Here is an 11,721-nt window from a genome sequence, read left to right as displayed (position 1 = left end):
AATGTACCCCATTGTCTATTCCCTGTGCCCTTGTCCCAGGGGCCAGTTCTAGGCATGTGAACATTGCCCAGTTGCTCCTGGCCCCAGGATATTTCCAATGACTTGTTAGTTTCCTTAACCTTCCACACCTTTGTCAATATCTGCTTTATGAAATTCCCCTCAATTACCTGCTTTGAATGCACCATCTGCTCTTGCCACAACCCTGTGGATAAGGTGCTCAGTTAACGTTAGCTACTGTTACCAACCTTAATAAATAATAAGAGAGGGGGAGTCAGCGAGTCAGGAAGAGTGTGTACAAATTGGCAAAGGTCAGGGCCCACATGTTGAGCCCTCTGTTTGCTCACAGCTTGATTGTTTAGAAACCACTTTCATTTTCTGATTTGATCTAGTATGATGCTTTACCACTGAGCCACCAGGGAAGCCCGTACAGAAAAAGAGAAAACAGTAGGCGCTCATCTCTAGGGTTGTGTGAGGATCAAATACAGTAAAGCCTGTTGCGTTTGCAGAGCATCTGGTGCAGAGGAAGAGGTGGAGAGCTGGCAGCTGTATTGTCCTGTCCGGTTTTGTGATGTGACGGATGGAATCAATGCAGACACCACCTACAAGGTTCTCTGGGCGGGATCTTGCCACTCTGTGGCAGCCCGGTGGAATTATTATTTTAAAAATCAGTTTGAATTCTGTGTCCTCCAGAAGTGTGGGGATACTGAGAGCACTCGTTGTCCCTCCTCTTCTCATGGGGCTTAAGGCTTTGGTGGTACCCTTGGCCCTCTGAACACACTGCAGACTTTCAAGCTGCTGCCTTGACCCAAAAAGCCCTTCTGCCACTTCTCCACTTGTCAGAATGCTGCCTTGGATTTGGAGCTGGGGGGGTGCAGCAACCAAAATCAGAGTCTTTGAATCGTCGTGAAATCCTGTTTTCACTCCCCCAACTCCACCCTGTAACTCTTCCCCCAGGTAATGTTTGATGGGCTCCTATGTACTCTATCTCATATTTAGCTGGTCTCCTCCCCTCAAATTTTAGCTCAGGAAGCCTTTCTTGATTTCATATTCCTAGTGGACACAACCTCATCACCATCTGTCCCTGTCTTGAAAGGACTTCTTACCTGAGATTGCTTTTTTGCGCTAACTGGTTTCTTGTTCCCACTCCACTGGAAATGCCCAAGCCACGAGAGAATGATAGGACAGTGTTATTCCTGAAGCTGATAAGTATCTGGAGATTTAGTAAATGTTGAACGAATGAATGAATGACTGAAAGTAAAAAGTGAAAGTGTTGGTCACTCAGTCATGTCTGACTCTTTTGTTATTGCACGGACTGTACCCCATCAGTCTCCTCTGTCCATGGAGTTATCCAGGCAAGAATAATGGAGTAAGTAGCCATTCCCTTCTCCAGGGAATCTTCCTGACCCCAGGATTGAACCCAGGTCTCCCGCATTGCAGGCAGACTTTTTACCGCCTGAGCTATCACGGAGGCCCTGGTGAATCACTAGCAGCAGAGAAAGGGTTTTCTGTTATTCCCAGTTGTGGTTCATTCCTGCTGGTTTGGGCGAGGTGCGTTTACCTGGCTGATAGATAAGCCTAGCTGGCAAGTCTACCCCACAATAAACCCCCTAGTGTGTTGCCTTAGATCCAGCTATGGGGCAGGGAGTGTGCTAAGTCAATCACAGACTGGCCTTTTTAGAATTTAAAATAATCACGGAAGGGAAAGAGACCAGCAGGGGGTGAGTCTCAAGGGAAGGGGATTTAAGAAGGCACAGATCTATAATAAACAGAAGAAGAGGTGTTGGAAGGGATAACAAAAGATGTGTGGTGGCTGGGTTACCATGGAAACACTGCAAGGCGCCTGGACTGGAAGACAAGCTGCTTCTTCAAAGTGAATTTCGAATTTGCAAGTTGAAATAAACCCTTCCGCCAGGACCTGACCCTGTGGATTCACCCATAAGTAGCCAAGAACTGGAGATCCTGGTACGAGCAGCTCCCCAGGAGCTGTCTACCAGACAAATAACTGTCTGTTGGAAGCCGAGAGAACTTGACTGAGAGGGAGGTCATACCTGTGAGCAGCTCACCTTATCTCTTGACCTTGCCTGGAATTCTCTGACCTCCCCCAAACCAGAGGGTTCCCATGTGAGCTTCAGGGACCACCTGCATCATAGTCACCTTAGGGAGATTCTTAGATGCACAGATTCTTTAGGATCCACCTAGGACTTCTGAGACAAAGCGGGGAAGGAACCTGGGCATCTGAGTTTTACATTCCCCCAGGTGCCATTTCTACGGGTTGAAGTGTGGCACAGTGCTCAACCCTCTGCCTCTGACTAAAGGCACGCAGGGGTGGAGTAAAGAGTGGTGCGGCCGGGCAGTGGTCCAGGCATCAGTCTAAGGGGCACTAAAGTGCGGGTGAACAAACGGTGATTCCAAGTGTGACGCGGTGGTAAAGGGCTGCAGGCACAGCGGAACAGTTAAACAGAGAGCTCTGGCGGGGCCAGCCTGGGTTTGAATCTCACCTTTACTGCTCACCAGCTGGCTGTGTGTCCTCATATGTAAAATGGGATTGGTCATAGCAGCACTTCCTGATAGGGTTATTACGAGGATTTGTTGAGTTCATATCTGAATGGTACAGGTGGGCAGAACCACAAGATGGAAGGGGCTTGGAGGACTCTGAGTTTGTAGAAGAGCAAACAGATTCTTGAAGACTAGAGAAACCAGTTTTCATTGTGTTCATCCACTGAGGTGAGGTTGGGTGTTGTTTGTTACAAAGCAGTTGGTCTTCCCTGACTAATACAAGGTCATGAACAAGTGGCCCGGGAAGGTGCAATCCGGTGTAGGGGTGTGTAAGGATGCTTTACAGAGAGAATGGGCAAAAGGGATCAAACCTCTGGGTTGGTTAAGAGCTTCTACAGCTGTACCCCAAATTCTCTCTAGGGGAGTTATCTCTATGGTTGGAAGGAAAACTTGGATGGAGGGCCATTCACACAGACTGTGCTTCTACGAGTTGTTCCTTTCCTGGAGACAAAATGACTTATTCTCAGTTAGCTTTCAGCTTGATTTATTGTATGTTGTCCAACATACAGAGAGAGGAAGAGTCCTGCTTCTCCTCTGGGGCCTCTGCGCGTGTGTGTGTGTGTGTGTGGTGTGTGTGTGTGTGTGTGTGTGCGCATGTCTTGAGGAGCAGAGGGAATGTGGTACTAGCCAGTGTTATGGAAAATATTCCACATCACAAAATAAACAAGAAAATTTTTTGTGTCCTTTCTTGTGGTAATTCAAAATATTTTAATACTGATACATTTATATGGAGCCAAATACAAAAAGTCACACGAACTTTAAGATAGAACGAGAGATTTCAATAAAGAGACCCAATTGTTCTAGACTTCCCATTCCCTGGAGCATGTGTTACCTTTGTCTGCCTTTGGTATTGCTTTGGAAGTGAAGTTTGAGAAACACTGATCCAGACACCAGAAAGCCTAATTCAGCAGGTGGGCTAGAGGTATGGTGTGGTGTGTGTGTGTGTGTGTGTGTGTGTGTGTATCTCTATCTAAATTTTATTGCGATGCAGTCGTCATACAGTGAAATGCAAGCATCTGAAGTTGCTAGTTTATGATGATCAGTGTTGACAAATATATATCCTCTAGGCTGTAACCCACACTTCTGCTGTGCCTCTTACCACTCAATTCTCCCTAGAAGCAATCAGAACCACTGTTCTAAGGTCTATCCTCATTGATTAGTTTCACCTGTTCTAGAGGTTAATTTCCATCAGTGTTTCTCAACCTTGGCACTGTTTACTTTGCGGTGAGATAATTCTTTGTTGTGGGGAGCTGTCCTGGGGAATGTAGGATGATAGCTAGCAGCTTTCTGGCCTCTTAACTGGTAACAACCTCCACCCCCAGTTGTGACAAACAAAAAATATCTCCAAACATTGCAGATGTTCCCTGAGTTGCGAACCATTGATATAAATGAAATCACATAGTATAGATGAATATGTATTATGACTTCTTTTGTTCATCATGTTTTTGTGGTTTTTTTCCCTCTTGTTGAGTGTATTGACAATTCATTTCTTTACTTTTGAGGAATATTCCATTGTAAGAACATGCCATAAGGCATCTAGCCATTGTCCTGTTGATGGCCACTTGCCTGATTTCTGGTTTTGGCTAGTATGATTCAAGTTGCTATCAGTATTCATGAGTAAGTCTTTTTGTCAACAAATATTTTTACCTTCCTTGGGTCAGAGGGTACATGTATGTGTAAGTTTTAAGAAACTACTAGTTGTTGTTCATAGTAGCCAAGACATGGAAGCAACCTGAATGTCCGGCGACAGATGGATGGATAAAGATGTGGTACTCCTCCTCCATAAAAAGAATGAAATAATGCCATTTGCAGCAACATGGATGAACCTAGAGAATATCATACTAAGTGAAGTAAGTCAGAGAGAGAAGGACAAATACTATATGATATCACTTATATGCAAAATCTAAAATATGATAGAAATGAAAAGCCGAAACAGACTCACAGACATAGAAAACAAATTTATGGTTATCAAAGGGGAAAGGGGTTGGGGAGGGGTGAATTGAGAGTTTGGGGTTAGCAGATCCAAGCTACTGTATATAAAACACACAGGGCAGCAAAAGGGACACAGATGTAAAGAACAGACTTTTGGACTCTGGGAGAAGGCAGGGTGGGATGATTTGAGAGAATTGCGCTGAAACATGGATATTACCAGATGTAAAATAGATGACCAGTGCAAGTTCGATGCATGAAGCAGGGCACCCAAAGCCAGTGCTCTGGGACAACCCAGAGGGGTAGGGTTGGGGAGGGAGGTGGGAGGGAGTTTCAGGATGGGGGGACACATGTATACCTGATTCATGTTGATGTATGGCAAAAACCATCACAATATTGTGAAGTAGTTATCCTCCAATTAAATTAATTAGTTAAAAATAAGCAAGGTTCTCCTGCATAGTATAGGAAACTAACACAATCCTATAAACCAACTATACTTCAATTAAAAAAAACCAACTTTGAACAACTAGTAAAATCGGATTTTTTGTAACCTAGTGTCAGAAGGCACTGGTGACCCACTCCAGTACTCTTGCCTGGAAAATCCCATGGACGGAGGAGCCTGGTAGGGTGCAGTCCATGGGGTCACTAAGAGTCGGACACGACTGAGTGACTTCACTTTCACTTTTCACTTTCATGCATTGGAGAAGGAAATGGCAACACACTCCAGTGTTGTTGCCTGGAGAATCCCAGGGACGGGGGAACCTGATGGGCTGCCGTCTATGGGGTCGCACAGAGTCGGACACGACTGACACGACTTAGCAGCAGCAGCAGCAGCAGCAGCAGTGTCAGAAGAGATATTCCATCCTGTTTGCATATTTTATTCATCAGAAGCAATTCACAAGGGTCAGTCAATAATCAAGGGTAAAGAATGACACAAAGGTGAGACCTCTGGCAGGTGAGGGTCCCTGGGAGCCACTGTAGCACTTGCTCCAGCAGCCCTGGTGTGAGAAGCTTCATGCAGACCAGAGCTAGACCAGAGCTTCTCAAGCCATCTGGGGGAGGGAGCTGTTTTGTTTTTACACCTGCTTGTTTCATCACAAGGGCTTCCTTGATGGCTCAGACGGTAAAGAGTCTGCCTGCAATGCCAGAGATCTGGGTTAGATCGTTGGGTCAGGAAGATCCCTGGAAAAGGGAATAGCTGTCCACTCCTGTGTCCTTGCCTGGAGAATTCCATGGACAGAGGAGCCTGGTGAGCTACAGTCCATAGGGTTGCAAAGAGTCGGGTACGACTGAACAACTGACACACACATATCTCATCACAGATGAAGTTAAAAAATGTTGATGGACTGGTCCCAATGCATGAATCCACGTTGCGGAGATGCCAGAGTCAAATAAGTATCTCCAGTGTTTCCAAGGGCTTGCCATGCCCGCTTGTGTGCTAAGAGCTCGACACCCGGATGTCTCTTCTACTCCTCAATACAGCCTCGGAGACAGATGCTATTGCTAACGCCCCCTTCTTACAGATAAGAAACCAGGGGCACAGAGAGGTTAAACAGATCCAAGATCAACCAAGCCATCTTGTTTTAGAGCATCAACTCTGATGACCAGGCTATATTTCAAACGCTTTTACACGTGTTAGTATACATAATTACCAGTTTTAGAGCCCAGAATGACAGAGATTGTCAGGTCCCTGGCCTCTGACCCAGCTCCCCGCTGAGGGGGGCTTTGCTGTGCTGAGCTGCAGACCCCAGCCACAGTGGCCCATGTTTGACCTCATCTGAGTACTCTATGTTCAACTCTCTCCTCTCTGCCATCTCTTTTTTTTAAAAGTTCAAATATAAAGGGTGAAGCCATCTGCTTCCATTTCCATCTGGGTCTGTTTCCCCCACCAGAAACTTCCTGAATGCTGTGATGCTTTAAGATAGATGTCCCAGCGCAAAAACCCGAATTAATAAGATAGTCTTTAGGTGAAAAAATTAATCATGTCACAAAAGGGGTCACCTAACATCTCTAGTAAGGTTAAATGTTTGTTTACAGATCATTAACTTCATAATTAATCTCCTTTTTTTTTTTCCAACATGAGCCCCGTAGGAAAGGACAGCATCTGTCTTGTTCGCTTCTGTGTTCCTGCCACTTAACAGAGGACCTGGCCTGTCATAGGGGATCAATAAATATTTGTTCATTAAATGAAGGTTCGCCCCTCCTCTCCCTGCCATCTGTCTTAGCCTGGATGACGGGAAAGCTGAGCCTGCTGAGCCTCTGTTAATTAGCAAGTGCCGTCCAGGGATGTAGGAGGGAGGTGGGGAGGGGCACGCACACAGGGAGTGTGACAGAGCTGGCCACCAGCCAGTTCCAAGGGCGACTGCTGGATCTCCAGGTGTCACCTTCCGAAAGGCTGCTGGACACCTGTGGGAGGAGTAGCGAGGAGGAAGGGGGGAGCCCTCGGTGGCCGAGTTCCCCCATGGAGCTTTAATCCTTGACACATCGGGGTTGCCTCTGGGTGCACCCACTGTGTCCCTGGGTGTCTCAGACCTCAGAAGCCACGAGAAGCCCCAAGGCAGGCGGCAAGAGGGGTGTGGCACGGACGTGACATGAGGCACTTTGGGGCTATGCCCACATGGAGCTGGTCAGTGACCATGAAGATCTGGCCATGTGGGAAGGAGTAAGCGGCCCACAGCTCCAGAGACAGGTGAGGAGGGAGAAGCCAAGGAGACACATCACAAGGGGCTGATGCCACAATGGGGGTGTCTCTCCATCTCTGTACCTGCTGTGCTGAGCACAGCTGGGCATTCCCTAGTTGTTGAACGCCTGCCTCCACTGGAAACCTCCCTGATTCTCCCTGCCTCCCTATTTCCAAGCCCTCTTCTCTGGGCCAAGGGATGCTTAGAAGAGGAACCCACTTTGAAAGACTGCCCCGCCAACATCCACAGCGTAAGGCTTGAGCTCAGGTCCTTCCTTGGCATCTGCTCCCCGACCACCTCTTTCCTCCCAAGCATTCTTGCCCTCCACCTCTAATCCTTTTCCAGGCTCCCTCCCTCAGCGCCCAAACCTCTTTTCTGCTTCCTGGGCATTGATGTTTAAGCTATTTAAGTGGAAACAGATGCATTTGTAAGATGCGGTGGAACCAGGGTTTCAAAATGCAATAAATAAGATTGTACACGGGAAGGAGATAGGTCATCAGAGGCTGCTTTCACCACTTGGAGAGGCTCATGGAGTGGTCAGCAGGCTCTGCTCTCTGTGGGGTCTAGGGCAATAAATCATTCTTCACCAAAGGCAGCCATGGCTGTGCAGGATCTTACCAACGCTGAGCAAGAAGCAGCAGTCAGTGAGGATGCCTTTGGCTGGACGCACAGGGGTCTGGGGAGAGGTTTGCGTCTAGGCAGTTTCTCTACATCAAGGTCATGATCTCCTGTGTTGCTCGATAAAAATGCATGGCATCTATTCAGGATGCTTTTGGCCACAATTCACAAAGACCTCAATCCAAAGGGGCTTCAACAATAAGAACAATATTGTTCATGTAACCGGAAGTGCAGCAGTAAGACAGCTTCCAGGCTTGGTTGAGTTGGTGGCTTAGTGACACTGTCATCAAAGACACAGCTTCCTTTTGTCCACCCTGCAGTCCACCTTGGCGGCTCTGTCCTAAGACTGGCTCACCTTGCAGTCGCCAGTCAGGGCCACGTGCTTCCTATTCAGCGGGGGAGAGCATCTCTTCTATTGCCGTGGAAAGCAAGTCCTTTCATTCTGTCTGGGTGGTTTCCCCAGGACAGTCCTCAAGGTGATGCCGAGAACAAATAGAATCAGACCAAACAGTACCCCCTCCCCACCCTTGCCCTGGAACTGGGGTGGGACCCAAAAGAGCCGGGTGACCTGGAGGGAAGTGGGAGGAAAGAGGGGATCAATGTTGACGGGCACCCAAGAAAAACCCAGCCAGATACAGGCTCCTGAGGTCCTCAGGGGCCACACAAAGTGAGACCCACTCAGTAGGGAGGAATGCGAGCCCAGGCTCTGCAGGGGCTGGGGGTGACAGACTGACCCTCACTCAGAACTGAGCCCAGTGACCATTTCCCCTCTTAAAAATGCAGTCAGCCTGATTTGACCAAATTGGGAATTAATCAACACAACCCTTTTCTGAGAAGGGCATGGCAACCCACTCCAGTATTCTTGCCTGGAGAATCCCGTGGACAGAGGAGCCTGGCGGGCTACATTCCATGGGGTCTCAAAGAGTCAGACACGACTGAAGCAACTTGGCTTGCACACACACAACCCTTTTTTAAAATGATTGAACTAAGGTAAAACAAAATATAAAATGTGAACATGTTCCCCAGACCAGCCCGACAGCCTCAGTTCTGGCCCCAACAAGTGACAGAAGAGGACGACTCTGAGAAGAGGATGTGGTCCAGTCGCTTTGGGAAGCTGTGGGATGCTGCAGTTGCCACTGAGAATCCAGCATCCAAAACAAACAGGGATTTTTTTTTTTTTTTTTTTTTTTTGAGAAGCAGCTGCAAGGCAGTGGAAATGACACAAACTTGAAGTGAAAATATGCGGAGGCTTGTTGGTATACCCCTCTTCAGTTGTATGACCTTGAATTTCCTCCATCCTCCCTTTCCTTATTGTGAAAGGGAACAGTTAGCATAACTCAGACTTGGATGCAATGTTAGAGGTGGGCACGACTTTGTGGAGGACAGAAAGACATGGGGACATCAGTCATTTCTCTGCGTTTCTCCTTCTGGGGCCTGGCCTTCCTCCCCACTCCTCCTTCCACCTTCCAGACACCCTCTCCTTTCAGGTCTAGCTCACGCCCTGGCTCCCAGGATGGCTCTGCTTGCCTCCTTGGAGGTGTCATCTGCTCTCTCCCATCTGTTACTCACACAGGCTGTCTGCTGCCCGCCTCTGTCCCACCTGCCAAACACACTGTTACTTACTCTCTGTTTCTGGTGGTCTCCCCAACTCATTTGTGAATAAAGAACTGTGTCTTCCACATGCTCAGCATGTGGGAGTGAAACAAGCCTTGAAATCACCTCTTCCTTGAGTGATATAATTGAGAGGCGAAATGATCTGCCCAAAGTTGCTCAACTCAGACAGTTAGGTCAGTACTAGAAGCCAGGTCCCTGGATGCCCAGTGGCACTCTCGATGGGGTGAAGGTGCAAAGGGGACCTGACTTTGCAAAGCATACAACTCCTCCCAGGGTGATTCGTGGAAATGTGTGATCATGACAAGCGTCTCTGATGGGTGGGTGCTGTCTGGTAAAGGCTTGAAGGCAGAGAAAAAGGTGGGGAGCCACTGGGGCAGTGGGCTTTGGGTCTAGGCTGGTCTAGGTTCAATCCTGTCCCTGCCCTCACTGTCTGGCCCCAGGAAACCTTCGTCCGTGGAAGTCAGCAAGTGCTTTTCCAGCTCATGCGTGCCTGATGCACTCGGCAGAGATCAGGGTAGATGTGTTTGGGCTGTATTACAGCCTACTGGGCAGTGTTCCCAAGGGAGGATGAGGTGTTCTATCCCCTCTGAGCCCCTTAGGGAGCTCTGATGGATGCACGATGCAGTGCGGGGACAGCAGCCCTCAGGTATCCGCAAGAAGTGGGTGTTGTGTCTCGTCTCTTTAGCACCTTCTCATGGACTCCGTCCATTGTCCAATCAATGAGGATAGTTAGGAATGCCCACTATCATCAAGTTCCAGCCTTCCCCAGGACTATCTGGGGACAAAGTTTCAATCAGGTCAGAGTGTCCAGGAGTTGTCCTGGGGTAATGAAATGTACAGAGGGCAAGCACTAAACATGAGCTTTGAAACAGTGAAACCTCTGCCCCGCTCCAGGACTGCAGGGACTTCCCAATCCCCGAGTCCCTCCTGCCACTGTGCAGAGCCACCTTGACCCCTGGCCAGCCCTTCCCCCAGCCACAGAGAGCAGAGGGGCGGGAGGAGAGCCTGGAGCAGGCAGCTGCTTGGGGGCCCTGCTGGGCCCTGCCTCGGTCTGAAGGCTGTTCTGTGGGCGGCCCACCCAGTGTGCCAGCGTTTCAAGCTCTAGATTTGGTTATCATTTCCTATTTCCTGGGGACTGGGCAGGTCCCCAGTATTGCCGCCTTTTATGTAACTTTGAATCTGTCAAATAAGAGAAATCTCAGTCCCCAGTGGAGGCAAAGATAGAAGATTCCACTCCTGTATGAGGGAGCCTTGCTTACTTAAGGCTTGACAAGCAGGTACGTCAAGAAAAGATGCCCTTTCCTCCAGGTGGAACTAAGCCCTACCCCAGGGCACATAGCCAGGCAAGTGGAGCACAAATCGCATTTTGGTCCTTATCTGGGCATCTTTGCACAGTGCACAAACCACACAACTGGACATGGGAGCCCTAGCCATAAGTATGTATTGCGTGTTCCCCACGAGCAGATGCTGCAGGAGCAAGGCAAGACATAATCCCTGTGCTTATGGAGATTGTGCACTAGTGGGAGAGACTGACCACAACAGGCCAGGCAGTGATGGAGACAGTACAGGGTGAAAGCCATGCTCTAAAGCAAAGCGCAGAATGAGGTGGTAGGAAGGGACAGACTTGGAGGAGGGACTTAATTTAGAGCCTGTGCAGGTGGTGGTGGGTGGTTTGGCGGGGAGGAGTTGGGAGCCAGAAGTCAGACCCAGAAAGAGTTCAGCCTGTTTGAGAAGCAGGTTGCTCAGTGGCTGGAGAGGGGTTTGGGGGTGATGTCAGAAAGGTGAACACAGCCAGGCTGGGCAAGCACTTACCCAAGGGCGTTTAGATCTGGTTCTAAGTGTGGTGGGACCACATTCATTTCTGAGTCATTGAGTGCCAAAGGGGAGGGGGAGAAGGAATAAGAGAGGAAGACAAGGAGAAGAGAAAACAAAGGCAGATGAGAGCAGTGGGGGAGGGTAACCATGACAGGCCTGGGGAACTCCTCTGGACACAGCAGCAGGGCGCCTGGGCCACGGAGCCCAGGGGCTGGACTGACAGGGCTGACATCTCGGCAGGCCCCGGCGTGATTCACGTTGGTGGAGATTACGCTGCACTTGGCGGTGATATTTTGCCTCCCCAGGTCATGTTCCTCGGAGCAGAAAGGAACCCCAGCCTTTCCTCTGCCTCCGCTGAAAGCTCAGGTCATCTCCTCTCCCTTCTGTGGTGGAAACAGGCAGGAGGACCTCTTGTGGACTAACTGGAGTGATTTGTGTTTGCAGTTTAACGTCAAAAAGTCCACAGAGCCCGTCCAGCCCCGAGCCCTCCTGAAGTTCCCAGACATCT

General features: G+C 48.9%; 1 protein-coding gene across 1 annotated transcript in view; it reads left to right on the top strand.

Moving 5' to 3' along the window:
* The window catches only part of SYT13 (synaptotagmin XIII), a 38,959-nt gene that overhangs the window by 15,629 nt on the left and 11,609 nt on the right, over positions 1–11,721 (top strand). The window contains exon 2 of the mRNA XM_010842447.1: positions 11,658–11,721. Within this exon, the coding sequence (XP_010840749.1) occupies positions 11,658–11,721 (64 nt within the window). The remainder of the gene's footprint in view (positions 1–11,657) is intronic.

Source organism: Bison bison, unplaced genomic scaffold (assembly GCF_000754665.1).
Source record: "Bison bison bison isolate TAMUID 2011002044 unplaced genomic scaffold, Bison_UMD1.0 scf7180017864178, whole genome shotgun sequence".
NCBI lineage: Eukaryota > Metazoa > Chordata > Mammalia > Artiodactyla > Bovidae > Bison > Bison bison.
The sequence above is the reverse complement of the archived record's forward strand: the minus strand, read 5'-3'. Positions and strand labels throughout refer to the sequence as shown.